Genomic DNA, 25,149 nt, shown 5'->3' with positions numbered 1-25,149 from the left:
GTTGCCATGTTCCGCAGCAGCGTAGCTCTGAATGTCTGTTACTAGGGATGAACAGAGGAGGCCGTTGCCTTCATGTCATACTTCAGAGACTCCGGAGGCACCTGGCTGGTTGTAATTACAGGAATGAGGAGACCTTGGGCCAGTAGGAGATTCCCACCTCTGACAAAGTTAACCTTCCGTGGAGGGCTGGCTTTTGAGTTGCTTTCTTGGATACCTATTGCAGGCCTCTTGTCTGACAAAACGTTTTCCGCCCCCTTGCTGCCGTCCAGGTGCAATTCCAGTTTGTTCTGCTGACGGACACGCTCTACTCTCCGCTGCCTCCTGAGCTGCTGCCCCCTGAGACGGAAAAGAGCCGAGATGACCGATCTTTCCCTCGAACGGTGGTCGCTGTGGAGGTCCAGGATCTTAAGAACGGAGCGACACATTACTGGTCCCTTGAGAAACTCAAGTACGCGAGTGGCACCATAGAGCCATCCTATTTACTTATTCATTTAAAACATTTCTATGCTGCATTTTCCCCAATCAGGATTCCCAAGGTGATGAACATAAAAACTTTTTAAAAAATTGAACAATCCCATGAGCCCACCCTACTACCCTCCACCATTCTTTTGAGGACTCCACACTTTCTGGGAATTCCAATGTCCTTTGCTTCCCCATTGGTGGGACCATCTGAGTGGCTTCACCTTCTTCCTGGGACTCCCCCCCCCCCGCCTTCTAAGACCCTCCCACCTTCTCTGCACCTCCGCAGAGCTTTATTTTGGGGTTCCCTCCACACTGTTCCACTCCAGTGAGCCCAGCTGGTCAGCAGTGTGCGCACATCCCTCTCTTTCTCTCTCACTGGGGCTTCCTCCCCGCTTTTTTCTTGCATGGGTGGGCTGGCTTGCCTGGGAAACATTCATGGCTACTGGGAACTCCAGGCTGCTTACAGGATAAATAAAACCATTATACAAAGGCCAAAAGTTAAAATCTTAGTTAGGACGGCCAATACATCATCACTAAACTAGTCAAATGCAGTTCTAAGTAAAGCTGTCCTTCAACTTTCTCCGCTTCTCAGGCAACGGCTGGAACTGATGCGGGAGATGTATGACCGGGCAGGCGAAATGGCGTCCAATTCCCAGGAAGAGACCGAGAGCACCATGACTGGGAGTGACCCTTTCTATGACCGGTTCCATTGGTTCAAGCTGGTTGGGAGGTAGGTGGTGACAAAGCCCGATGGGAGAGTAAATTTTAATGATTTTCACCAAGTGACTTGGACAATGGAGCGGAGTCTTGTGGGTAAAACGTGGAAATGTCTGAGATTAAAAGGTCTCGTAACTGAAATCAACTCATTAGCAGGAAACACTGCTTCAAAGAGTAGCCTTATTTGCAAACCGGATTGTTCCAGTGCCTCAATGTGTGGGATCCATCTGTGGTCAGGCTGTGCTCATTCAAGACCTTGAAAGCACCTCTGAACGTTGTGATTCTTTCCTAGGATCAAACTATTGTATATGTTTGTTGTGTTTTCCTGCGTGCGCGCAGGTTGTTCCAATTTCAGACTACACAAAGACACAATCATTGCGGAAGTAACACCAATAAGATTCTCCATACTTTACAGTCTGGAAGCAAAGATGGAGTTCAAACAGGATGAGGGCTTTAATTCAGTTCTGAGCATAGACCTGTGGGTTTTTGAGTGAGGCATATGTGCTGAGGAATTTGGTGTGCATTGGGCATTTCTTTGGGCCAAGGAGTGGTTCTGCCTTTTTGTACATTCTTCAGTTCAGCAGCTGCTTGATTTTGCACATGAGTGTCTTTGAAAACAGCTGTCTCTTACTGATGAGTTGGGTGGCACCGCACTGACATTGCTGCTCCTTTCTTCAGAACAGAACCTGCATGTTGAGCTGGATGCTGGGGGACCGGGGTGGATGGATGGGTGGGGAGTATGATTCTGGAGTGTACCACTTGATGCTGCAAGCAGACGGGAAGGATGGATCATTATTTTCAGTGTTTGCCCACATTTTTAAAAAACATGCATGTAAAACATGTGTCTCTGAGAGAGAAGCTAAGTGTAACCCTTTCCTTTGTGTTCTAGTTTGCTATGTGAAGTGATTCTTAACCTTGTGCTGGCAAATGCTGGGAGATTTTAGGGGGGCGAGGCTTGGGTGGAATTTCAGGAAGATGTGATGTTACTCCCGGGTGATGCGCTAGGAATTTCCAGTGGTCTTTACTGTAAATACCACAGAGACTGGGGGAAATTCCTACAGAGTCACAATTGATGTCATTTCCTCCCTTTTTTTGGTCCCCACTCCTAAAATTATTGAAGGGCTTGCCTTCAGCCAGCGAGCAAATGGCAAGGCTATGAAGGGAGCATGCAAGCGGATAGCATATAAAAATATGTCCCCTCCCCACCTGCATTTAAAGTGCCCCAGGTCTACATAATGTACATAGTGGATTTAATTCAGAACTTTGTGGCACATCCCATTGTGGCTAGTCCTGGGTGATAAGCCTATTAAAGTGATCTGAAGAATACTGTATTGGCACCCCAGAGCCTTGCGTTTGGGTGTTTTCTTTGCTTCCTTCCCAACTGAAGCCATTGTTGCTTTCCCCACAACGTCACCTGTTTCTCCTTTCTTGTCCCCTCCCCCTAAACGCTCCAAGGTTTTTGCTTGCAAACTGATTTTCCTGCTCTGAGTTGGGCCCAGCAGCAAATGCCTTTGTTGAACGCAGCTCTCCCTTGCCTCCTTTCTCCTCCCTTCCTCTTTTAATCAAAGTGTTCCGTTAACCAATGTGTCTAGTTCCCCCATTTTCCACGGCTGCGTGAACGAGCGCCTGGCTGACCGCACGCCCTCCCCCACTTTCTCCACGGCTGACTCCGACATCACCGAGCTGGCCGATGAGCAGCAGGACGAGATGGAGGACTTTGACGACGAGGCCTTTGTGGACGATACCGGCTCCGATGCTGGGACTGAGGAGGGATCGGAACTCTTCCATGATGGGCAGGACCCGTTTTACGACCGGTCCCCTTGGTTCATTTTAGTGGGAAGGTTGGTGAGGTTATCTGTAAGGAGGAGCCACAGGGGCTAGCTCTTGCCACCGGCTACTCAAGCATCATGTCGCCTGGCAGTGGTGGGCCACGTTGCCCGAGTCAAGCTATGGGCAAGAGGTCCCCAGACAAAAGCAGTATGCCACCTGGCAGATTAAAGCACGGTTCGTTTCTTTCGGGCCAAGACAAAGCTGTGTATTGTTGAAGGCTTTCATGGCTGGACTCAACTGGTTCTGGTGGGTTTTCCAGGCTGTGTGGCCGTGGTCTGGGGGATCTTGTTCCTAACATTTCGCCTGCACCTGCAGCTGGCATCTTCAGAGGTGTATCAGAGAGGGAAATGTGCTACACAAGATCTACCAGACCACGGCCACACAGCCCGCAAAGCCCACAACAGCCAACAAAGCTGTGTGTTTCTGCACTTCCACAACTACATGTCATTTGTGTAGACATTTCAACAGAAGTGATGATGGGGAAGAATTCGAGAGCGTTGATTGATATCTGCTGGGGATGGGAGGGCGTGCCCCCCATCTCCACATGGTCAGGTTTGTAGCTTGTGGGTCCTTTTGGACCCAACTTTGCTTCTGGCACTCCAGGGGGTACACACTATCCAAAAAGCTCCCCCTCCCCTGCTGTCTTATACTGATTTCCTGGCTACACGCACCACTGAACCGCAAGGATTTGGCTGTGCTAATTCTGGCCTTTATAATTTCCTGATTAGAGCTTTTCTAAAGTTCCATTCGGTTTTTGCAAAAAAAGTTTTGTTGTTGTTTCTTTGTAATGTTTTGTAAATTGATCATTGAAAAAAGGCACAGGAATTTTGTAAATAAATTCACTGGATTCTGGATTATGCATCCTGAAAATCTCAGATTTAAATTTAAAAAAAAGGGGGGGGGAGCGAAAAAAAACACTCCCATGTGACTGTTCTGATGAGCTGGAAGTTGCAACCATGCTGACTGGTGAAACCCTCCAAAACCAGAGCAGGCCGTCCAGTGGATAGGTGAAGCTCCAGTCCTCCGTTCCAGCTGCTTCCCATGATAAACAGAAGCAAAATAAATTGTACAGGTTGACCTGATCGCTTAAAATGCATGCACATCCCACAATTTGCATTTTTTGCTTATGTTGTGCACCCAGCACCTGTGTGTTCTTTTCCCCCTTGTGCTTTCCATTCCTTGCCCAAAAGTTTGACTTTCTCGATAATCTAGTTGTTTGTTTGCCAAAAAAAGGGCCAGTGTACACACATTTGTTTCATTTCTGCAGTGTGCTGTGGAAGAACTGATCTTTCTTTCACTCTGTAAACTAAGCAGAGAGGCTGTCTGGCCCAGAGGGTCCCCCCCCCCTTAGCTTTCAGAGTCAGTCCAGGGATGGATCAAGTTGGGTGCCTTCTGTCCAGCGGCAGCCATCAGCTGCTGCTTCGTGGAACTCTTTCGGGGGTGGGGGGTGGGAACGGCCTGGCGAGTGAATGTTCTGTCCTCCAAGGCTTTATTCTAAAATCCTGTTTTAGCATAAAGAGCTTTGGAGGCAGCAGGAGGAAGCTCCTGGCAGCGTGTGCGTACGTGCTTTAATTTGTGCATGGCTGCCACCTCGTGGCTTGATGTGCAATGGAAGAGCTAGCCCCTCTGGCCCTTTCTTTTGGCATTCTGGGATGTCATTCGAGCCTGTGAAGCTATCTCTGGGTAAAAATCTGAAGGGTACGCGGGCAGAGGTTGACTGTGCAACCGTTTTCTCAAACTTCCTGAACCGATGTTGCGTTTATCAAAAAAGAGGAGGCGGGAACCCTCCCCTGTCATTCCAGGTTTTGCTGCCACCCACATTGGATATGCATTTTCACATTCAGTTTCATTTCTAGTTTTGTTTTGTTCCGTGAATATGCCATTTCCCCCTCACCTGTTTTTCTGCTAATATTGCTGCTATCCCCCTCCCTTTTCCAGTCTGCTGCTGGGTTAAATGGCCAGTGTTTGCTCTTGAGAGCGGGTTGGCTGCTCTGCTTGGAGCCAAAACATTGTTGGAGCGTCATCTTTTAATATGGTCTTTCCAAGAGGCCTTTAGGCCAGTGATTCCCAGACAACTTCCCACTTAGTTGATTTCTCTCCCCCAAGCTGTGCTGTTCTCCCAAGAAGTTGCCTTGAAACATGCCTCCTGGATGGAGCTGGTGTTGTCACTAAGCTGACAGAGATGAAAGAAAATCCCCAGAGCATCCCTTCGCCCATAAAACAGAGGCCCATCCCTGCATCTCAGCAAGCTGGGCAAACGGGAGTGGGGAAGGTGGTCTCAAGGTCATCATGATTGACAATTACTCCACACTTGTAAAGAGAAGTCATTGCTGTTTTGCTGGAAGCTAATCAAGCCATTAAACTTGTACCTTCTTAAGGGTACCAGTTGAATTGTATGTCGAGGAACAAGCGCTGGGTACCAGAAATCTGGGGGAGAATGTCTGGGTGCTTTAATTACCCCTGTTCTCAGACTGAGGTCGTGAACAATGAAACCATAAAACTTAACTGAGACTTGTCACTAAAAGCACCTCTCTTTGATGCTTCTCTGCAGCTCTGCCTGGGTACAGATAAAAGGCAGGGGATAGAGAGGGGGGGAGGAGGGGAGGACTACTTTATGCCTCTTTCGCAGGATGAGCCTGACTCACCCTGCATTCGTTCCGAGGACTGCTGTGCTTGTCTGCAACAGGACAGCTAGAGACGAGTCCAGGAACACCTTTCAGTCAACAAGGTTTTCAGGGTTTAAGCATTCAAGAGCAAAGCTCCCTTCACCAGATGTATCTGCCGAAGGCTTCCCGGCAGTGTGGGGAGACTCATAAGGTGTGAGAGGCTCCCCGCTGCTAAAAAGCCTCAGTGGGCTGCAGTGGACTTATGCTAGCTTAAGTCTGGATTGTGGTCCGCCAGCAAAAGCTGGGAGGGAGCCAACTAAAGTTGAATCGTCCCCTGGCTTTGCCCCACCCCACCCTTGCTATACTGGCAGAGGCACAGGGATGCTGTTGCAACGTCCTACACCATGTCCCACTCTAGGGAAGGGTGAGAGCAGTGGCTTCACCCCTCCACCAGGGTAAGTGCCCCAGAGAGGGCAAATCAGCTGGCTTAGCCGCCCCACCACTCCCACAGGTGGATTTGCCCCCCCCTTTGGATGAGACTCCAAGGTGCTGCTGGCACTGGCGTAATGCCCATTAGGCAAGGTGGGCAGCTGCCCAGGGCATCACCTTGTGGGGGGCATCAAAATGCTGGGTTCGTTTTTGGGTATTTTAGTGGTTTTCCATTTTTTGCCTGTAGGGGGCGCAGTTTTAGTGTACTGGCACCAAAATTTCAACGTATCATCAGGTGACTGTCCTTATGCTAGCCCCCAAGGTTGGTGAGGTTTGGTTCAGGGAGTCCAAAGTTATGGACTCCCAAAGGGGGTGCCCCTATCCCCCATTGTTTCCAATGGGAGCTAATAGGAGATGGGGGCTACAGTTTTGAGGGTCCAAAAAGGCTTTGAAGTCCCCCTGAACCAAACTGCACCAAACTTGGGGGGAGTATCATTAGGGCAGCTCTTCACTGATGAGACCACTGAAAGTTTTGAGACTTTGTGCTTCCATTCAGAAATGTGACCCCACCGCCTTCCGCAAGGTACAACCCCTATCACGCTGACAGCAATGCAGAAACAAAGATTCTTGATCAAATTTCTAGGATGTTCCTGCAGGGGGATGATGGCACCCCCCAAGTTTGGTGCAGTTTGGTTCAGGGGGGCCAAAGTTATGGACCCTCAAAACTGTAGCCCCCATCTCCTATTAGCTCCCATTGGAAACAATGGGGGATGGGGCACCCCCTTTGGGAGTCCATAACTTTGGACTTCTTGAATCAAACCTCACCAAACTTGGGGAGTAGCATAAGGACAGTCTCCTGATGATATGCTGAAATGTTGGTGCTGATATGTCTAAACATGCACCCCCTGCAGGCACCAATGTCCTGGTGCAAAAAAATTTTTTTGGTCATAGTGGAGTGGCCGCCCATGGGAGGGGGGAGCATCTAACTCAGGTTTTGCTCAGGGCTACAGTTTGCCCAGGGCTGCCTCGTTACGCCCCTGGCTGCTGGACTTGAATCTAACTGTTCATCCTGCATAGTATATCCTTTTAGTGATGATAATAACTCGGTCTGCCTTTGAATTTCAGTCCTGGTGTAATTGGATGATTCTACCTGGAGGAAACGTACATCCTCCCCACTCCTTTAAAGACGTGGTTAAATGAAAGTCTTGTCTTCTTGCAGCTTGACTGTCCTGTCTGGTGTCATTAGCCTTGTCTCTTCTTTGGAGCAGACTGGAAACGGAGATAGATCCCAGTTCATTTATTCCCCTTGTTGAGTTATGCCTGTTTTTGTCCATGTTTCATTTTGCAGCTGCTATTGCTTGATTAATCTCTCTTTTTTTTGTACTGCCATTGTGTTGACATTTACATTTTCGTCTACATATATTTTGTGTTAATCACCTGAGCTTGCGTTTTACGTTGCCCGCCTTTTTCTTCATTTCGGAAAACTCAGTTCAGGGTGGCTGGCTAATGAACAGAACACAATAACGCCTGACAAATAAGCCCTGAAAAGTGACTGTCTTGCCGTGTGCATTCCCCTCCCTGAGCTTGGCTGTCCAAAAATGATGCCATTTGTGGCAGAAAAGAAAAACGAGCCAGCTCTTGAAAACTGCCTGGTCGCCGGAGGGGCTGGACCATAGTCGTAGAAGAGTATGCATTTAATGCAAGAGGCTATTGGTTTAATCCCAGTGAAGGGATTCTTATTAAATAGATGAAGCTGCCTCCAGGTCAATATGGTCTAGGCCAGGGGTGTCAAACATGCAGCCTGGAGGCCGGATTCAGCCCCTTGAGGCTTATCAGGCCTGTGAGCCAGCTGAGACATCCCCTCCCCCTCAAATCACCAGGCCTTGCTGATAGTGGGAGGGGAGAAGGATTACCTTAGCTGGTTTGCAGGCATGATAAGCCTTCTCAAAGCAGCCACCACACCCCTCTGCTGGCTCGCCTATCCAGGCCCCCCCAATGCCCTTTTGGAGACAGCCAAGGCAGCCCCCCCTCCTCCTGCTCAGCCCAATTAAGTGACATTTTTGTCCTATCTGGCCCTCCTAACAGATGAGTTCAACACCCCTGCGCTAGGCTGACTTGCAGCGGCTCTCCAGGGTTGTCTGTGGTGCTGTGCAAGATCCTGTAACTGGAGATGCTGAGGGCTGAACTGAGCATCTCTTGCATGCAAAGGAGGATTTCTACAGCTGAACCCTGAACGTTCCCTGATAATTACAGTAGGGGAAAAGCATTATTTGGAGGTCCAGTGAGTTAACTTTTTCTGCCATGGAGACTCATGTTGGAAAAGTTCAGGTGTACAGCAGAGTAATTTTCAGTTGTGTTGTGTGTGTCCTCCGTTCAATTGCAAGCTGTGTACTACAAAAATGGCAGAACACATCCTTCCTAGATGTACAGTACAGCTTGTAATTCATTGCTGGGCCATTGCATTAGCTGAAAAATACACTGGGGAGAGAGATAATTTTGTTCCCAGCAAAATTGCCTGCTAAAAGTTGCCCATTCAAAATGCATTGTGATAAAAAGCAACAACTCTTCTTTCTCCGCTTACCTGCCGTGACTTTCACAATGCACTGGAAAGGTTTTTCAGAGTCCGGCACCATAGGCTGTAGCTATTGTTTAAAATTGATAGCAGCTTGCCGTATGTGTTTTACAGACGTTCACACATTTCTGAAGTCATCTTTGATAAACCAACATCTCAACATCTAGGTTGCAGCAGTTTGGGTGGCAGGCTGTCATGTGCACACACAAATCCCTGCTATTGGCCAGAGGAAAAAAAGCAGGGAGATCATTGTTGTGATGCATCATAAGTGGGGTTGAAGCAAGAAATTGGCCTTTCTCATTTAGTTAGTTAAATAGAGATCTCTTTCTCTCCCCTCCCCCCGCTCTCATCCCCCCCAGGGCATTTGTCTACCTGAGCAATCTTCTGTATCCTGTCCCGCTCATCCACAGAGTGGCAGTGGTCAGCGAGAAGGGGGAAGTCCGTGGGTTTCTGCGAGTGGCTGTCCAAGCTATTGCTGGTAAGGTGCTACACTCCTGAGGGTCAAGTGCTGTGGCTGGGATCTACTGTTGCAGTTGAAAAAATAACTCTCTGTGATCATTCTGTGTTTCATAGCGGATGAAGAAGCCCCAGATTATGGATCTGGTGTTCGGCAGTCTGGCACAGCTAAGATCTCATTTGACAATGAATATTTTAACAAGGTAACCTACCCTGTAATTGAATGAGGAATATTTTAGTCAGGGTGTCCTGATTTATTTATTTTTTTTGTGTTCAGAGGGGAGTGCTAATATCCCTTATACCATAGTGGGGGAGGCAGAAAGGTCTCAGCAAAGGTCAGTATTTCTAATGGCCAACTATTCAGAGTCAGGGACTAGAATCCATTGTGTTCAACAATGGAGGCTGTAAGTGGACCAGTTTGGGGCAAAAAATGTGCCAGACTAACAAGGGCGATTTATGTGTCCTTCTTTGTTTTATCAGACCAATTTTTCATCAGTTGCCATGACTCGTTCTGGCTTGTCCTTGGAGGAACTGAGGATTGTGGAAGGGCAGGGTCAAAGTTTGGAGGTCATCACCCCTCCTGAAGAAATCAACAGAATGAATGAGCTGGGTAAGAACACAATACACACAGTTTCTGGGGCCCTGAGGAAGGCCAGATGGATGATCGCTTCTGATTCTTTTAGGAAGGATTGAGGATTGCATTCTCGGACAAAGAGGTGTGGCTAGCCAAAAGACACTGAGCTGTGTCTTGTCCTAATAATGGAGGTTTGCACACAGCTGTCTCAGCTAGCCTTTTGCAATCCCACCTTATGTACAGAGTGTGGCATCACCTTTTGGAAAATACTTCTATGTTAAATAGATGTATGTAATAAGGGGAACTATGAAAATATATTCATTGTGGTTTCTAGCTCTTCTCCTATCCACTCCATCTTTTAATGTCTAATCCTGGCCCTGGCCACTTGAATTTACGTGAGAGCTATGGTGGTGAAAGTTGCAAAGCTATAGTTGCAAAGTATATTCTTCTGAACAACCACAAACTTAAAACTATATGTTATTAATGATTGTCAGATCTCTAGGAAAAGCACAGCTAGGAAAACAAGCATTTAGGCTAAACTGTGGAAGGTAGTTGTGGTGTTAAACTAACAGCACCAAAAGGTAGCTTCCAAATACAGTGAATATTGCAGCAGGATCTTGGGTGGAGTCTTGAGACATCTAGAAGAGGAAGCAAAATGGACTGAGGTCCTGGAAAACTCAGAGCATCTCACGGAGCGAATGTCTTTTTCAGACCTGAAATCCGGCTCTTTGCTAGACGGGAAGATGGCCATGGAAGGCTTTACGGAAGAAGTGGGTGACCACCTGAAGCTGGGCAGCGTGTTTACTTTCCGGGTGACAGTGCTGCAAGCCAGTGGAATCCTCCCGGAATATGCAGATATATTTTGCCAGTTCAAGTGAGTCCCTGTCCTCAAGTCATGCGCCCTCTGTGTGAGTTAGAAGAGTCTTGGGATCTGTTTTGGTCATTGGCAGAACAAGAAAGAGAGTGTGAGTAAAACGATAAAGCACTTTCTGTGCTAGCTGACTCAGTTAAAATCCTAGAAGGTCTGTATGCTGTAGGGTCAAGGAGGGAATGCAGAAGAAAGGCAGGATGTACATAAACTTGCTGCTTTAGAACAGCGGTGGTAGGACAGAGACAGCCTTCTGTTGCAGATGAAATTAGTTGTCAACTTGGACTAAACTGTGTTTGTGCTGTGTTTGTGCTAGCTTTCTGCATCGACATGATGAAGCTTTCTCCACGGAACCTCTCAAAAACAATGGCCGAGGGACTCCTCTTGGTTTCTACCATGTCCAGAATGTAAGTGAAGCCTTGGGACTTGAGTGAATCTTCAGATTGTCCTTAGATGGTGCTTGTTCTTGAAATGTGGGGAAATACTTAACTTTTGACATGTGGTGTTTCAGAAAGTGGCTGGTGAGTGTACATCATGAAACTGGAGTATAGGTTTCCAGAGGAGGGCAGGAAATGCTGGCTGGTGCTCTTGGTCTACCTTGGTACTTTAGGTTGTATGTCGGCCTCATTATGAAGTTTGCCGTCTCCTTCAATAGATTTCTGTGGAAGTGACAGAATCCTTTGTGGAATATATCAAGACAAAGCCAATCGTATTTGAAGTCTTTGGACATTATCAGCAGCATCCGCTCCATCTGCAGGGACAAGATCTCAACAGGTACCTGAATGTGCATGTTACATTATCTGGCTGGAATGAATAAAAAATGCCCCTCGAGTGGTTGCTGTACAGCAATTCCCATTCTTTTCTTTACAGCCTTATAGGGCGGCTGTGTCTTTAAGATATTAGCGATTGTCAAAAGCAGTCACTTTCCTGTGTGCTACCGCTGCTCTAGTGCCTCTGTGCACAATTCTTGTTTTTCTAGAATGAGAAGGCAAGTCGAGAGAGGTATATCTGCAACCACCATAGTTGTGGGTCAGCACTGTAATGTCTGCAAATTCTGGGGATGGGAGATGCAGTTTTGTCACCCGGCTGAGCTTTCTACAGTTAGCTGCTTCAGATGTGCCTTAAAATGAAAGGAAATACACTTAGAGTATTAACTGTCTGTTTTCTTTGCAGCCCCCCTCAGCCGTCCCGGCGGTACTTCCCCCCTCCCATGCCACTTTCTAAACCAGGTAAGAAAAATAATTTGCTATTGATGACCTGATTGCTTACATAAAACACAGGTTGCCTGGATCTCTTCATTGTCCCTACCAGTTAATAAACAGTAAAACCACTTTCCCGGGATTGTCCCAGTTCGACAGATAAGTCCACAGGGCTTACTTGCTCACAAAAACAATTGGTAACCCCTCTGGCCACATACCCATGCTGTTTGGTCCTAAGAGGAGAACATGAAACTCAGCTTTGCTGCAAGCCTGTTTCCTAGTCACCTGGAAGTAATTCTTACCAGGGAATTAGATGTTTAAAAGGCAGGATGGTCCTTTTCAGGTGCATACCAAAATAAAGATTATTGCGAGATCGATTTGCTTCTTCCCCGTTCCACGCGCGTCACTCGCTCCACTTGGGCAGCCTGCCGACCCCCATTCTACGTTCTATAAAACTCTTTGCATCATTCCCACTTAATATTCACTGGACCAGTTTTGTTGCAGCCGTCCTTTGTTTTTCTTTGTTTTCTTCTTTGCATGTTGAATTCTTCTGTTTTTATTCCCCCGTCCCCTCCTTACCACCGTCTCTTGTGTCTTTCCCGTCCGGTTTCCACTCTGCCTTGCCACTACCTGCCTGCCTCATCCTTTCTCCTTGTCCTCCCTGTCTTCTCCTCCTCTTCCACTGCTGCCTTTTCAGACCATGAGAGAAAAATAGAGTTGATTAGGTATCTCATGTCTGGCTATGTAAACGTGCATGTGCTGAACACCTTCTCTGAGCATGCCCACGTGCTCGCGTCCTCTGCCGTGGCGGCCTTCCAGGACGGGGCTGACCAGCTGCCACCGTTTCTCTTCCTACCCATCCCCAGCAGCCAGACTGAGCGGGTCCCCAACCGAGATGGTTAGTAGCCAAATCTAAACTGTGGTAGACTAGGAATAAGCACCCCCGATGTCCAGCCCTGTCCTGCCTCCACTGTGAAGAGCCAGGCGTAGTCGGCTGATTTTAGACACCTGTGTGATTTTCTGTAGTAGCTCCCTGGTTTGGCTTTGGCAAGCCCATGAGGCCACCTTAGAATTCTGTTGTTCACTTTCTAAGAGTGACTACCGGTATGGAGATTTAGATCTAAACAATGCGGCATCCTAAATACCAAACGATTGAAAATGCAAGGTGGGGCTTGAAGCGACTGAGGATGATTGCTGAAAACGGCAACCCTGTTTTAGGTTCCTCTCCTCTTCCCAGGAGGGGTGACATCATGGCCTTCGTTAGCTTGGTCTGCTCCACCCAAGCCGTGGCCAGTGATGATTTTGCATTGGCCTGTGGCAGAACAGCTAGATTCGAGTCCAGTGCCATCTTAGAGAACAACAGGATTTTGGGGGTGTGGTCTTCTGAGAGTCAAAGCTTCTTTTGTCAGATCCAGTCGCATTCTTCATTTCCCTAACTTCAAATTGGGGGAGAAATAAGTGTATGAAGGTGCCTTACCCAGGAAGCAGCTGTTCGGGGTCTCAGGCAGAAGCCAAAGTCAGCTTTCCAAAAAGTCTCTATGAATTTCAGGTGGGGAGGGATAAAAGGATCTTCAGTGTCAAGGTATTGTGTAGGACAGTGGTGGTGAACCTGTGGCACTCCAGATGTTCACGGACTACAATTCCCATCAGCCCCTGCTAGCCAATTGGCCATTCTGGCAGGGGCTGATGGGAATTGTAGTCCATGAACATCTGGAGTGCCATAGGTTCGCCACCACTGGTGTAGTGGTTAACAGCAGGTGCATTCCAATCTGGAGAATCAGGTTTGATTCCCCGCTCTGCCACTTGAGCAGTGGAGGCTTATCTGGAGAACCAGATTAACTTGTTCACTCCAACACATGCCAGCTTGGGCTAGTCATAGTTCTTCAGAGCTCTCTCAGCCCTACCTGCCTCAAAGGGTGTTTGTTGTGGAATGGGGGGGGGGGGGAAGGAGATTGTGAACCCCTTTGAGTCTCCTTACAGGAGAGAAAGGGGAGATATAAATTCAAACTCTTCTTCTCCTCTGAAAGTTTGCTTCGGTTCCCACAAAATTCTGCCCTGAGTCTCGAAAAGCCTCCTACTGCAATAGGCACATCCAAGGCAAGCGTTTGTTTTGCAGAACGGTTTCCAGAAACGCAGCAGCTTCTGGGCGTTCAGCTTCTCATTATAATGTGGTTCAGTTGCACTGCTTAGCACTGGACTTTCATCCCTGACCCATCTCCTGATTTATCGTCAGCAGCTCAGACCAGCTGTGATGAGGTCATGGCTGCTGTGAGCACAACTGCAGCTGCTCTTTTGTAGGACGGTGGCTATGAATGGGCAACTGATGTTCTAAAGTAGTACAGGGAATTTATCCTGCCCCACCCCCCAGACTGCTGCATGGTAAGGGAGGGACCCCAATACATCACCTTTACTCCCCCACTCTATAGCACACCCTATAGAATCATAGAGTTGGAAGGCACCATACAGGCCATCTAGTCCAGGGGTAGGGAACCTGCGGCTCTCCAGATGTTCAGGAACTACAATTCCCATCAGCCTCTGTCAGCATGGCCAATTGGCCATGCTGGTAGGGGCTGATGGGAATTGTAGTTCCTGAACATCTGGAGAGCCGCAGGTTCCCTACCCCTGATCTAGTCCAACCCCTGCTCAATGCAGATAAACTTAAAGCATCCTTGACAAGTGTTCATCCAGCCGCTGCTTGAAGACTGCCAGTGGGAGGGAGCGCACCCCCTCCCCAAATATCTTATTGTAAAAATAATTCTTCTTCATACCCAGCCGGGACATTTCTGCCTGCTTGCAAGAGTGAGAGCTAACGTGTGGGAGTGTTGGGCTAGGATCTGGGATGCTCAGATTCAAATCTCCACTCCACCATGGCAGCTTGCTGGGTGACCTCGGAACAGTCGCACACTCTCCGGAAAGCAACCTCATAGTGGTGTTGTTGTGAGGATGAAATGCAGGCAAGGAGTGTGGCCTAAGCCTCTTTGGGTCCCCTTTGGAGAGAAAGGGTGGGACATGAATATCGTAAATAAGCATTTCTGCTAACTATCCCCAGACACTTGGGGGAAGAGAGCTCTTCAAGTCATGTTCAGGGTTGGCTTTAGAAGTGTGACATCAAACTTCAAAGTTTCTGTATACAAGTGCTTGTGCTACTTTCATTCATCTGGCATTTGTAGACTCTGGACTGGCATGTTAAGCAATAGGGTTAAGCACGTTTTTACATTGTTTTTGTAAACTGGTTCTTTTTCTCTCCCAAGTTCCAGCAACCAAGCTCAACACGGTGAGCAAACCCAGCTTGGGCCAGAGTGTGACCAAATATGACCTCCTGGTGTGGTTTGAGATCAGTGAACTGGAGCCCACTGGAGAGTGAGTATGCCTTGCCTCGTTGTGTCTGTTGCAATGTCTGAAAGGCCTGTGCTTCAGGCTGGAGGGATGCTTTGCCTGTTGACAGGGATGTGGGAGGCTGGGATTTCTCTGGCATGCAGATAAATTTTAAAAAAAGGAACGTGTGGTCGGAATTTTAGTGAGTTTGTTTCTTGTAAAGGACAAGTCCTTTTCCATGCAAGAATATGCTTAAATGTTCCCAGGGAAAGGCCTTCTAAAATGTCAGGAAGGCTGTGGGTCAATATTTTTATCAGCCAGGTAGAGATTTCTGAAGTCCTTGATTTAAGAACCCGGAGTAGTGTTATCTTTTTTTAGGATTCTTGCCCCATTGTCTGAAACATGTATCTGAAGTGAGACCAGAGTAAGGCCCTGTCTGGCTTTCCCTTCCCAGCCACCCCACACACCCGTTTTATTCCTAGGGGTCATAATGCTTAGTCTTGGCCATAATATTTGTTGAATGGTTTGCTGCTTAAATCTTGATGTCTTGTGGGGTTTTTATTGCAGTGTTCCTCAAGCCTTTAGGAGAGCTATCAGTGACTGATCTGCATGACTCTGTGAAAGTTTCTTCTCTGATTTAGTTTCTGCTCCGTCTTCTCTTTGCTGCAGATACATCCCTGCTATTGTTGACCACACGGGGGGACTGCCCTGCCAGGGAACCTTTTTGCTTCACCAGGTAGTCTTGCCTTGAATTGGGGTTGTGCAAAATGCCGTGCGCTGTCTGTGTTAGCAGGAAAATGTTGGTGGATTCAGACAGCCTGATATTTTCTGCTGATAGGGCCATTGTCTAGCACATTAGTCTTTACACTTTGCCTCAAGCATGGATTCCATTGGCTCCAGCACAAGTTGGAACCGGAAATACAGAGAGCACCAGGATAACTGGAGGCGGGGGGAGGGGGAAGTCATGCAGAGGAAGAGCCCAAGAGAGTGAACACTGTTCTTCCTCTTTTATTTCAAGGAGGCTGTCATGGTGTCTTTTCCCTCTGACTTTTGGGATAAAATCTATTTTTGGAGGGGAACCGCTGAATTCGAGTCCAGTAGCACCATAGAGAGACAAGATTTGGCAGCTATAAGCTTTCAAGAGTCAAAGCTCTGTTCTACAGAGGGTTCTTTAAGATGATACTGCTCTGTTCATCTTTGTGAGTATTCTGTGCAGTCCCAATGTGGGGCTGTACAGAATCCCACTTGATGAACTGCAGTTACAGGGAAGTGCAACTTCGTATTTCTCCTGGAAAGATGTTTGATTGAATGAAGAGGATGTCTTCGAGGTTAAGCTTTGGTGGAAGGGCTGCCACTCGTCAGTAGAATATCTGCCATGCTTGCAGAAAGTCCCTTGCCTGTCCCTTAGCCTTTCTAGTTAGAACAGGGGTCTGCAACCTGCGGTTCTCCAGATGTTCATGGACTATAAATCCCATCAGCCCCTGCCAGCATGGCCAACTGGTCATGCTGGCAGGAGCTGATGGGAATTGTAGTCCATGAACATCTGGAGAACCGCAGGTTGCAGACCTCTGAGTTAGAAGGACTAAAAAGTAGCTGGTATAAAAGATCGCTTCCTGAGACCCTGTGTATCTGTCCCTTCCACTCCTTCAGGGAATACAGCGTCGGATCACAGTCACTATTATCCACGAGAAAGGCAACGAGTTGCATTGGAAAGATGTGCGGGAACTGGTGGTTGGTAAGTGACAGTCGCATCCTGATTGGCTGTTCCCTCTTTTGTTAACTTTGGAGTTACTTTCCCATTGGTCTTGGAACTGTTTCTACCTTTTGCTGACCCATGGGATTGATGTCCCATCTGAGTTTTTTCTGGAGTGGTTTGCCATTGCCTTCCCCAATCACCTACACTTCACCCCCAGCAAGCAGGGTACACATTTTACCCAACTTGGAAGGATGGAAGGCTGAGTCAACCTGGAACCTTTTGCATGGCAATAAACCTCCATTTGCTACAGTGTCAAAGGTCAACCTGGAGTCAGAAAGTCCTTGGCTCCGTGACCAGCATACTTATGACATTGTGACTCTGCAAACAGTTGTCACGTTTACAGAATGTCTTCAATTGTACACCTAAAAAGGAAAGACCGTGGCTCATTTCTGTGGTTTAGCTAAAACTACATTTGCACAGGGTTCAGCCAAATGGTTGGGCAACACCTGTAGCTGTCTGCTGACCCATTGCCTGGTCAGCCAAGGGCAGTGGCTTACGCTAGCTACTCTAGAATTGGGGTGGTGTATTGGGAGCGGGAGGCAGAGCTGGGGGCAACAAGTCCATAAGTATAAAAGTACATTTTTGTTTTAGAACTTCGACACACACCCCTGCTCTCCTACCACCTGTGCTTCCTAAGATGCCTAAGTCTTGTAGAAGGCTGAGTCTGCTCTGGCCTGGTCAAACCAGGCTATGTTGTCAGACCTATGCTTGGAGCTTTGTCCAGGTGTTCCCCTGAGCTCAGTTTGGGCTCTCTCACCTTCAGTTCCAAATAACTCATGCTGTGTCACCTCCTCCTTCAGCGTGGAATTTATTCTCTGTTCCTTCACTCCTTGCCTTTAAAAAGAACAACGAGAACTTTCTGATTTTCCTGGAACTTCTTGGAGGCCTGCCATTGATATGTCATCGTGCGCAGAGGTGGGATCCAGCAGGTTCTCACCAGTTCCCGAGAGTGGGTTACTAATTATTTGAGTGTGCCGAGAGGGGGTTACTAATTGGGTCCACTTTTCCATCTCCACGCCCTTGCCTCCCCAAGAGGCAGACTGCCTTTGAACATGAAGGTTCCATGTAGCAATTGTGACTAATAAGGTAACTCCCTGAACTGGGTTAATCCCTTTCAGGTACTGCAATTCATTGATTCTCAGCCTTTCGTACCTTTTATCTCACCAGTCTCTATCAAAGAACCTGTGTGTTTCACCATTGCTGTGTTCAGATTTGTGAGTTGGGGCATTTTCTATAATGTGATGATGATTTAGAAATGACCTGGTGCAAAAAAAATTGGAGGGGGGTCGTGGTGGGGTGGCTTCCCATGGGGGGGGCATCCAACTCAGGTTTTGCCCAGGGTTCAGGTTTGCCTAGGTACGCCTCTGCCCCCTTTGCTGAGGGGGGCTGGCGAGGGAACCTGTTACTAAAATTTTTGGATCCCACCACTGATCGTGCGTCCTTCACTTCCTGCTTGCTGGGAGAGGGGGAAACAGCACTGTGCACAGAGAATGGTGGATTTGTTAGGATGATTAATCGTTATTAGAAATATTGCTCTTTTGGAAAAGGAACCTTTGAAGAGGTTCACAGTCCCCTCTCTCTTTTCCATGGTTCTAAGCTAAAAACCATCCCAGTTTTTTACAGCATTATTTCTTCCTTCTCAGGGCGCATCAGAAACAAAGCAGAAGTCGACGAAGCTGCAGTGGATGCTATCCTGTCTCTGAATATTATCTCTGCAAAATACCTTAGGTCTTCTCACAGCTCCAACAGGTAGGGGGGGATTTAATCATGAATTTGCCTGAAAAGGCAGAACGTTCAGACCCCCGGGACCTTCAGGGTGTGAGAGAGCACTGCCAATCCGGAATGCTTCTCTCCAGGACAAATATGGATTGGAGGCTGGAGGGGCAATCTTATTCTTGGCAATGGCAGAAACCAGGGGACTAGGGACTAGTTAAGAAAAAAATTGTTGTTTGGGCTAGTAATTGATTAAGTTTAGGATTTTTATTTGTTCAGTGCCTAAATTTAGGTGTGTGTTTTAGGTGAGGCAAAACATCTTTGGGGGTGGAAGGAAATAGCAGTCGCCTCCCTCTCTTGTAGTCTCTTTTCTGGGCAGGTCTGAAACTATCAGTCATCCATTGTAGAAGAAGCAAGCCTTTATTGGCATAGACAACAGTACAACAATAATAAAAAACGGATTAAAAAGCATATATAATACAGGACATAAATGCTAGGTCAAAGGAAATCTACTGGCGTTTAGTAATTTCCAGTCATCCATTGTAGTACTGGTATGTCAATCTGATGCTGCCCCCTTGTGTCGTCAGGTAGTTGGTCCCTAGTCCCCAGCAGAGATCTGGAATGGGTTTGGCTTTTGGTTGTCCAGGAGCAGCAAAGTTCCCACAGTGGGGAGCTTATCTTACCCCCCCTCGGCTCATTTGCAAGCTTGGTGTTTGGGCGGCTGCTCGTGTGCCTCCTCATTTGGATTTTGTCTCCCTTCTGTCCCCCCTCGTCTGTTCTGCTTCTGGCTGCACTAATGAAAGCTTTCTGTGTCTTCACAGGCTCTTTCTTGATAAGGATATGCCTAGGTATTTTCTGTTTGCTTCCTTTGCGCATAAAGGTTCTTCTCCGTGAGAACCCTTTATGCCTCTTGTGTTGCTGATCTTTCCCAGTGTTGGCCCTTTGCCAGCTCCCTGGCTCTGCTGCGTAGGCAGAGCCTTTTCACTCCCTTTCCATCTGCCTCTGATGAACCCACACTCAGAGCCCAGATCCTTTTCCTTTCCTTGCATTGCTCCACTTCAGCCTTTTTTGTAGCACTCGTATGATTACCTAGGAGTCCCCCCCGATTCCTCCTCACCTTTTTCCGTCCGCTGCTGCCTGTGATTGAGAAGCCCAGGGCCACCACAGAAACTGAGACATGGGAGTTGGCTAGCGAAGGGTCCACAGTGGTCCCTCTGAAGCTAACCATGGGAATGAATTACACAGTGCTCTGTTTGTACCAGCTTCTTTGATGGGAAGGGTGAAGCAAATGTAATAAGGCCATCAGGGTTACTTTCCCCACTTAAAACAAAACAAAGCACTGAGGGCAAGATAGTTGAATGGGGCAGCAAAAGAGAGAGAGAGAGATGTTGCCACTGACTTCAGATTCCAGTGCAAAGGTTCAGAGTCAACCCAGCCTGGTGGTAACCAAAAGCCACTTTTTATCAATTCCCCTACAAGGTAACTGTTCCCGACTCTGGTTGACTCACCTTGTAATTTATGTATCTGTAAATTTATATTCAGTCTCTCTCTTTATATTCTAACTTCCTTCTGAAGAGCCCACAGCAGAGCATGTTCAGAGAGGCAGACATGCAGTGCATAGATCTGTTTGGGTGCAGAAGATCCCACATTCAAACTCCAGGTGAAAGGGAAGCAGATGTTTGGCACGATCTTTTTCATTTTAACCAAGATCCCAAAGCACCACTGTTAGAGAGCAGCACAATAATTTTGTGGACCCAGTGGTCTCACCCTGTAGAAGGCAGCTTTGTGTGTGTCCCCACCTTATTCTCCCCTTCTCTGTTATATCTTGAGAACAACCACTCTTTGAGGTTGTTTATGCTGAGATAAGAGTGACTGGCCGAAAGTTCACCCTGTGAGCTTCCTGGATGAATAGAGATTTGAATTGGGGTCTCCTTGGCCATGCAGTCAAAGCACTGTGCTCTCCTCTGCCGTGAAGGTAGCTGAGTTCCCGTCATGACATCGCTTCAGAATTTTCTTCTTCTTCTTCTTCTTCTTCTTCTTCTTCTTCTTCTTCTTCTTCTTCTTCTTCTTCTTCTTCTTCTTCTTCTTCTTCTTCTTCTTCTTCTTCTTCTTCTTCTTCTTCTTCTTCTTCTTCTTCTTCTTCTTCTTCTTCTTCTTCTTCTTCTTCTTCTTCTTCTTCTTCTTCTTCTTCTTCTTCTTCTTCTTCTTCTTCTTCTTCTTCTTCTTCTTCTTCTTCTTCTCCTTCTTCTTCTCCTTCTCCTTCTCCTTCTCCTTCTCCTTCTCCTTCTCCTTCTCCTTCTCCTTCTCCTTCTCCTTCTCCTTCTCCTTCTCCTTCTCCTTCTCCTTCTCCTCTTCCTCCTCCTCCTCCTCCTCCTCCTCCTCCTCTTCTTCTTCTTCCTCTTCTTCCTCTTTTTTATTTTTTTCCATTTTGGTTTGGCAAGCCCAGCTTCTGTTTGCTCACTTGCCATGATCCTCGCTAATCCGGCCTTGTGCTTAACACCAATTTAACTTCACCCCTTCTCCTAATTTCAGCTGCGACTGTTTAAAAAAAATCATTTGCAGATATGGAGAAGAATAGGAGTTGCCACAACTAACGTGGATCTGGGCTCAGGGAGGAGACGGGGTGGCGGTACAGCTGCATCGTTCTGAAGATGGAGGAGTCCTATTGCCCCAGTCCCTGAGATGGGAGCACCCTTTTAGAGCAGGACGTGAAGAGCTGAAATAGATAGAGGTTAATGGCTCAGAACTCTGGAATGGTGGCTGAGATGATACCTTTAAGGTTTAGGTGCCTGGCTTTGCAGCTGTTTCTGAGGCGAAGTCCAGCATTCTTCCGCCTCTTCTTTTCCTGCACTCCTCCACCCACCCCTTTCCTTTAGCCCTCTTGCTGTTAGTATAGATGCATCTTCATAGCCTAGTTCACACGTAGTCCAAAATGCGTCTGTGACATTGCCAAGAGGCTTGGGCTCTGCCAGGAAGGCAGGGCATTTCCCAGTGGGGTTTGTTGGCTAAACACACAGGTCGATCAAGGTGGGTAAGAACCCAAGTGCAGGTGGATTCACTAAAATTGTGCTCCAGTGCTAGAGTGGGAAAAGGGCTTCTTTTTTCTTTTTGTGCTCATGCTTGCCGCTGTGTAGGGGCCCTGTGTGCCCGCACTTCCAAAAAGGAGTGGGGTGGTGGGCATACCAGCTGGCACTGAAGTTTTTTTCTGCAGCACTAACTAAAAGTTTGCACTCAACATCCTGGGGAAAGCTGCTGTGGCAATAGTCTGCGCCAGCTTCTGTGGGTTCCGTAGTACAGAGCTAACACTCCTCCCACTTCATTCAGTCTCACAAAAACACTGAGAGGCTGTTGCATTGCTTCCAGGACTTTCTACCGCTTTGAGGCAGTTTGGGACAGCTCTCTTCACAACTCTCTCCTCTTGAACCGCGTGACGCCCTACGGAGAGAAAATCTACATGACCCTCTCTGCATACTTGGAGGTGAGCGCATGTTGCATCTCGTGCTTGCTTGAGTCTGGGACAGGCAGAAGCCCTGTCAACAGAATGCCTGTCAAATCTACACAGCCAATTGGAAGGTCTGCTGGCCCCACCCACTTTCCAAAAGCACATGGCAGGCACCAGGAAAGGGGCGGGTGGACACCCTGAGTGGGTCTCCGTTGTGTGTATCTGCCGGTGCACTTAAGCATTTTTAAAGAATCAAACCCTACAGGGGACACCAGTCATTTGAAACGAAGCCTGTTTTACCTTTGTGGGTCCGTCATTGCACACAGTGGCTGATGGCTGAATAAAGCTAAAAATACAGTTAAGTCTTGGGAAGAGACTGGGAATGCTAGAAAAGCTGCACACATGTACTTGACCTAGCAGAGAACATGAACCGTTGCTGGCGTAGGAGGTTAAGAGCTCGTGTATCTAATCTGGAGGAACCGGGTTTGATTCCCAGCTCTGCCGCCTGAGCTGTGGAGGCTTATCTGGGGAATTCAGATTAGCCTGTACACTCCCACACACGCCAGCGGGGTTACCTTGGGCTAGTCACAGCTTCTCGGAGCTCTCTCAGCCCCACCCACCTCACAGGGTGTTTGTTGTGAGGGGGGAAGGGCAAGGAGATTGTAAGCCCCTTTGAGTCTCCTGCAGGAGAGAAAGGAGGGATATAAATCCAAACTCTTCTTCTTCTTCCCCCCTTCCATTCAGCTTGACCACTGCATCCAGCCAGCTGTCATCACCAAGGATGTCTGCATGGTCTTCTACTCACGGGATGCCAAGATCTCTCCCCCTCGCTCGTTGCGCAATCTCTTTGGCAGTGGCTATTCCAAATCCCCGGACTCGTAAGTTGCATGATGTGTTTCCTGACTGGGGGCTTAATAGCAACGGGAGGCTCAGTCCTACAATACTGTTCCACTGATGGCAGGATTGTCCTCCAGTGCCAGGAATCTTTGGCTTTTTGGTCCAGAAGATTTGTCTGCCTTTGTGGAACAAAATCAGCCTGGGAAGGTCCTACAAATGGCTTATTTGGTTTTGGGGGGCTTTTTGCCATCAAAACACTTCTGACTTATGGGGGCCCTGGTGGGGTTTTCAAGGCAAGAGACATTCGGAGGTGTTTTGCCATTACTTCCCCCCAGTGTCACAATCCTGGTATTCCTTGGAGATCTCCCATCCAAATCCTTTCAGGGTTGACTTTGCTTTGCTTCTGAGACCTGACAAGATCAGACTAGCCTGGCTTATCCAGGTCAGGGCTGTGCCGTTTTAAGGTATAGTAAAAGAAAACTGTATTAAAGGGCAGTGAAAGAGGGCCACTATTAGAAACGCTGATAAAACAATAAAATCCAGCATGTTCTCATGTGATTAAAACCTAGTTGTGTGAATTGCCCCTTCTGCTTTGAACAGTGTGATCTTTCATAAGGTCCTCGAGTTCTTAGAGGCCTGTTCTCTAGTCCTTGGATTATATAATTTTGTTTTCCTCATCTGGTGTTGTTTTGTTTTCTTTTTGTGCTAAACAGCAATCGGGTAACAGGCATCTATGAGCTAAGCTTGTGCAAAATGGCCGACACTGGCAGCCCAGGTAAGAATGCCCAAGACCTGCATGTACACACGAATGTATGCTATCAAATGTGTTAGTCTTGAACTGTTGTAATGGGGGGGAAAAGCACTGGGCAGCCACTGATCTGGCTTAAGCCAGAGTTGGGAGGAGGATTGATGTAGTCAAGAGGGGAGTGGGAAGTGGCAGCATTATTTGCAACCTGGAAGGTGGTTTTGTTTTAGCGGCTGTTAATTTGAGCTCCTTCCTTCTCAGGAATGCAGAGGAGGAGGAGGAAAGTCCTGGACACGTCTGTGGCCTATGTCCGTGGAGAAGAGAACCTGGCAGGGTGGAGGCCCCGGGGGGACAGTCTCATTGTGGAGCACCAGTGGGAACTGGAGAAACTGGAATTGCTGCATGAGGTAAGAGCTGGGAAGTGACATCACAGTGCAGCCTTCTGGGAGACGTGCCTTGGCTCATTCCCTCCCCCCCCCTCCCCCGAGATATAAGGCAGCTGCTGCAAGTTAAATCGCTAGTCATGCAACATCCCAGCCCACCAGGGCCTCTCTTTAGCTCTGATCCTTTGTGCTTGGTGGTGTTAGAATGTCAGGGGCTTGGGAGGGCAGCAGAGGAATCAGTTGGTTGGGATGCTGGCGAGTGAGAAAAGTCCTCAAGTGCCGTTTCTGTTGCTGCTCAGGTTGAGAAGACCCGCCACTTCTTGCTGCTGCGTGAGAAGCTGGGCGACACTGTCCCCAAATCCCTGAGCGACTCGCTGTCCCCCAGTCTCAGCAGTGGGACGCTCAGCACCTCCACCAGCATCTCCTCCCAGATCTCGTCCACCACCTTTGAGAGCGCCGTCACGCCCAGCGAAAGCAGCGGCTACGACTCGGCCGACATCGAGAGCCTGGTGGACCGGGAGAAGGAGCTGGCTACCAAGGTGGGAAAAGATGGTAGCTGGCAGGAAGCCACTGTGGTTTAGTTCCCCTCCCATCTAGAGGGGGTGATTCTGTCAACAACTTGAAACAAGGCTTTTGGCTCATTCAGAATATTTCTTACTGATTTTCATTTGTTCGGCTCTTGGGTTTTGCACTGGGTCGTAATTCTTTGTTAGCCAGCTCTTGGAAGCCAGGAAGTAGGATGTCAGCATGTGTAAATCAAGAAATAAAACTCTGCAAGGAAGATTTGCTGAGCTAGTCAGTTACCCAAGACAGTACAGTGAGCAGCTGTTTGACCCTGGGTATTCTTTTGTATTTTCTCTGTGGCTTACATGGATGGAGTGGTTCCATTCCCACAGCCTTCTCCTCCGCTGCCCTGTGAAACACAACAGCCCGAGCCCCAAAATCATCTGGAGAGCTTTGAGGCCCAAGAACGGATGTGTGCCCAAATCTCTCCAGTTCAAATCCAGCATTCTAGTCATACTTTTTTGTTTTGTGTACCTCTCTGGTGTTCTCTGAGGCTGGAAAAACTGGAGTTGTAAGAATGATCGAGATCTGAGGAAGTGCCTGCCTGCAGTGTTTGTTGTGACCCCCATAAGGAAGTCATCAGTGGGCCCTCAGCATTTTTATGGTTCTTCCTGCTTGTGGGGGTGCACTGTCAGTTGGCATTATGCATCAGGGGTCAGAGTTTTGATGCCCTTGACTTGG

The 25,149-nt window shown here is 47.9% G+C and overlaps 1 protein-coding gene across 12 annotated transcripts in view; it reads left to right on the top strand.

Annotated features, from left to right (window-relative positions):
• The window catches only part of KIF1B (kinesin family member 1B), a 109,621-nt gene that overhangs the window by 77,340 nt on the left and 7,132 nt on the right, over positions 1–25,149 (top strand). For 4 of the 12 annotated variants that reach the window (XM_048518697.1, XM_048518701.1, XM_048518699.1 and 1 more), the window contains 20 exons: positions 270–448; positions 1,055–1,192; positions 2,772–3,020; positions 8,976–9,094; positions 9,190–9,275; positions 9,553–9,682; positions 10,358–10,520; positions 10,831–10,921; positions 11,170–11,288; positions 11,688–11,743; positions 14,965–15,073; positions 15,698–15,764; positions 16,679–16,763; positions 18,428–18,533; positions 19,319–19,345; positions 21,861–21,975; positions 22,684–22,817; positions 23,490–23,551; positions 23,783–23,928; positions 24,204–24,443. In XM_048518697.1, coding sequence (XP_048374654.1) covers positions 270–448; positions 1,055–1,192; positions 2,772–3,020; positions 8,976–9,094; positions 9,190–9,275; positions 9,553–9,682; positions 10,358–10,520; positions 10,831–10,921; positions 11,170–11,288; positions 11,688–11,743; positions 14,965–15,073; positions 15,698–15,764; positions 16,679–16,763; positions 18,428–18,533; positions 19,319–19,345; positions 21,861–21,975; positions 22,684–22,817; positions 23,490–23,551; positions 23,783–23,928; positions 24,204–24,443 — 2,421 coding nt within the window. The remainder of the gene's footprint in view (positions 1–269; positions 449–1,054; positions 1,193–2,771; positions 3,021–8,975; positions 9,095–9,189; positions 9,276–9,552; positions 9,683–10,357; positions 10,521–10,830; positions 10,922–11,169; positions 11,289–11,687; positions 11,744–14,964; positions 15,074–15,697; positions 15,765–16,678; positions 16,764–18,427; positions 18,534–19,318; positions 19,346–21,860; positions 21,976–22,683; positions 22,818–23,489; positions 23,552–23,782; positions 23,929–24,203; positions 24,444–25,149) is intronic. The other 8 variants (XM_048518703.1, XM_048518702.1, XM_048518700.1 and 5 more) reach the window with 3 other exon arrangements.

The sequence above is a fragment of the Sphaerodactylus townsendi genome, linkage group LG16 (genome assembly GCF_021028975.2).
Source record: "Sphaerodactylus townsendi isolate TG3544 linkage group LG16, MPM_Stown_v2.3, whole genome shotgun sequence".
NCBI classification, from domain to species: Eukaryota; Metazoa; Chordata; class Lepidosauria; order Squamata; family Sphaerodactylidae; genus Sphaerodactylus; species Sphaerodactylus townsendi.
The sequence above is the reverse complement of the archived record's forward strand: the minus strand, read 5'-3'. Positions and strand labels throughout refer to the sequence as shown.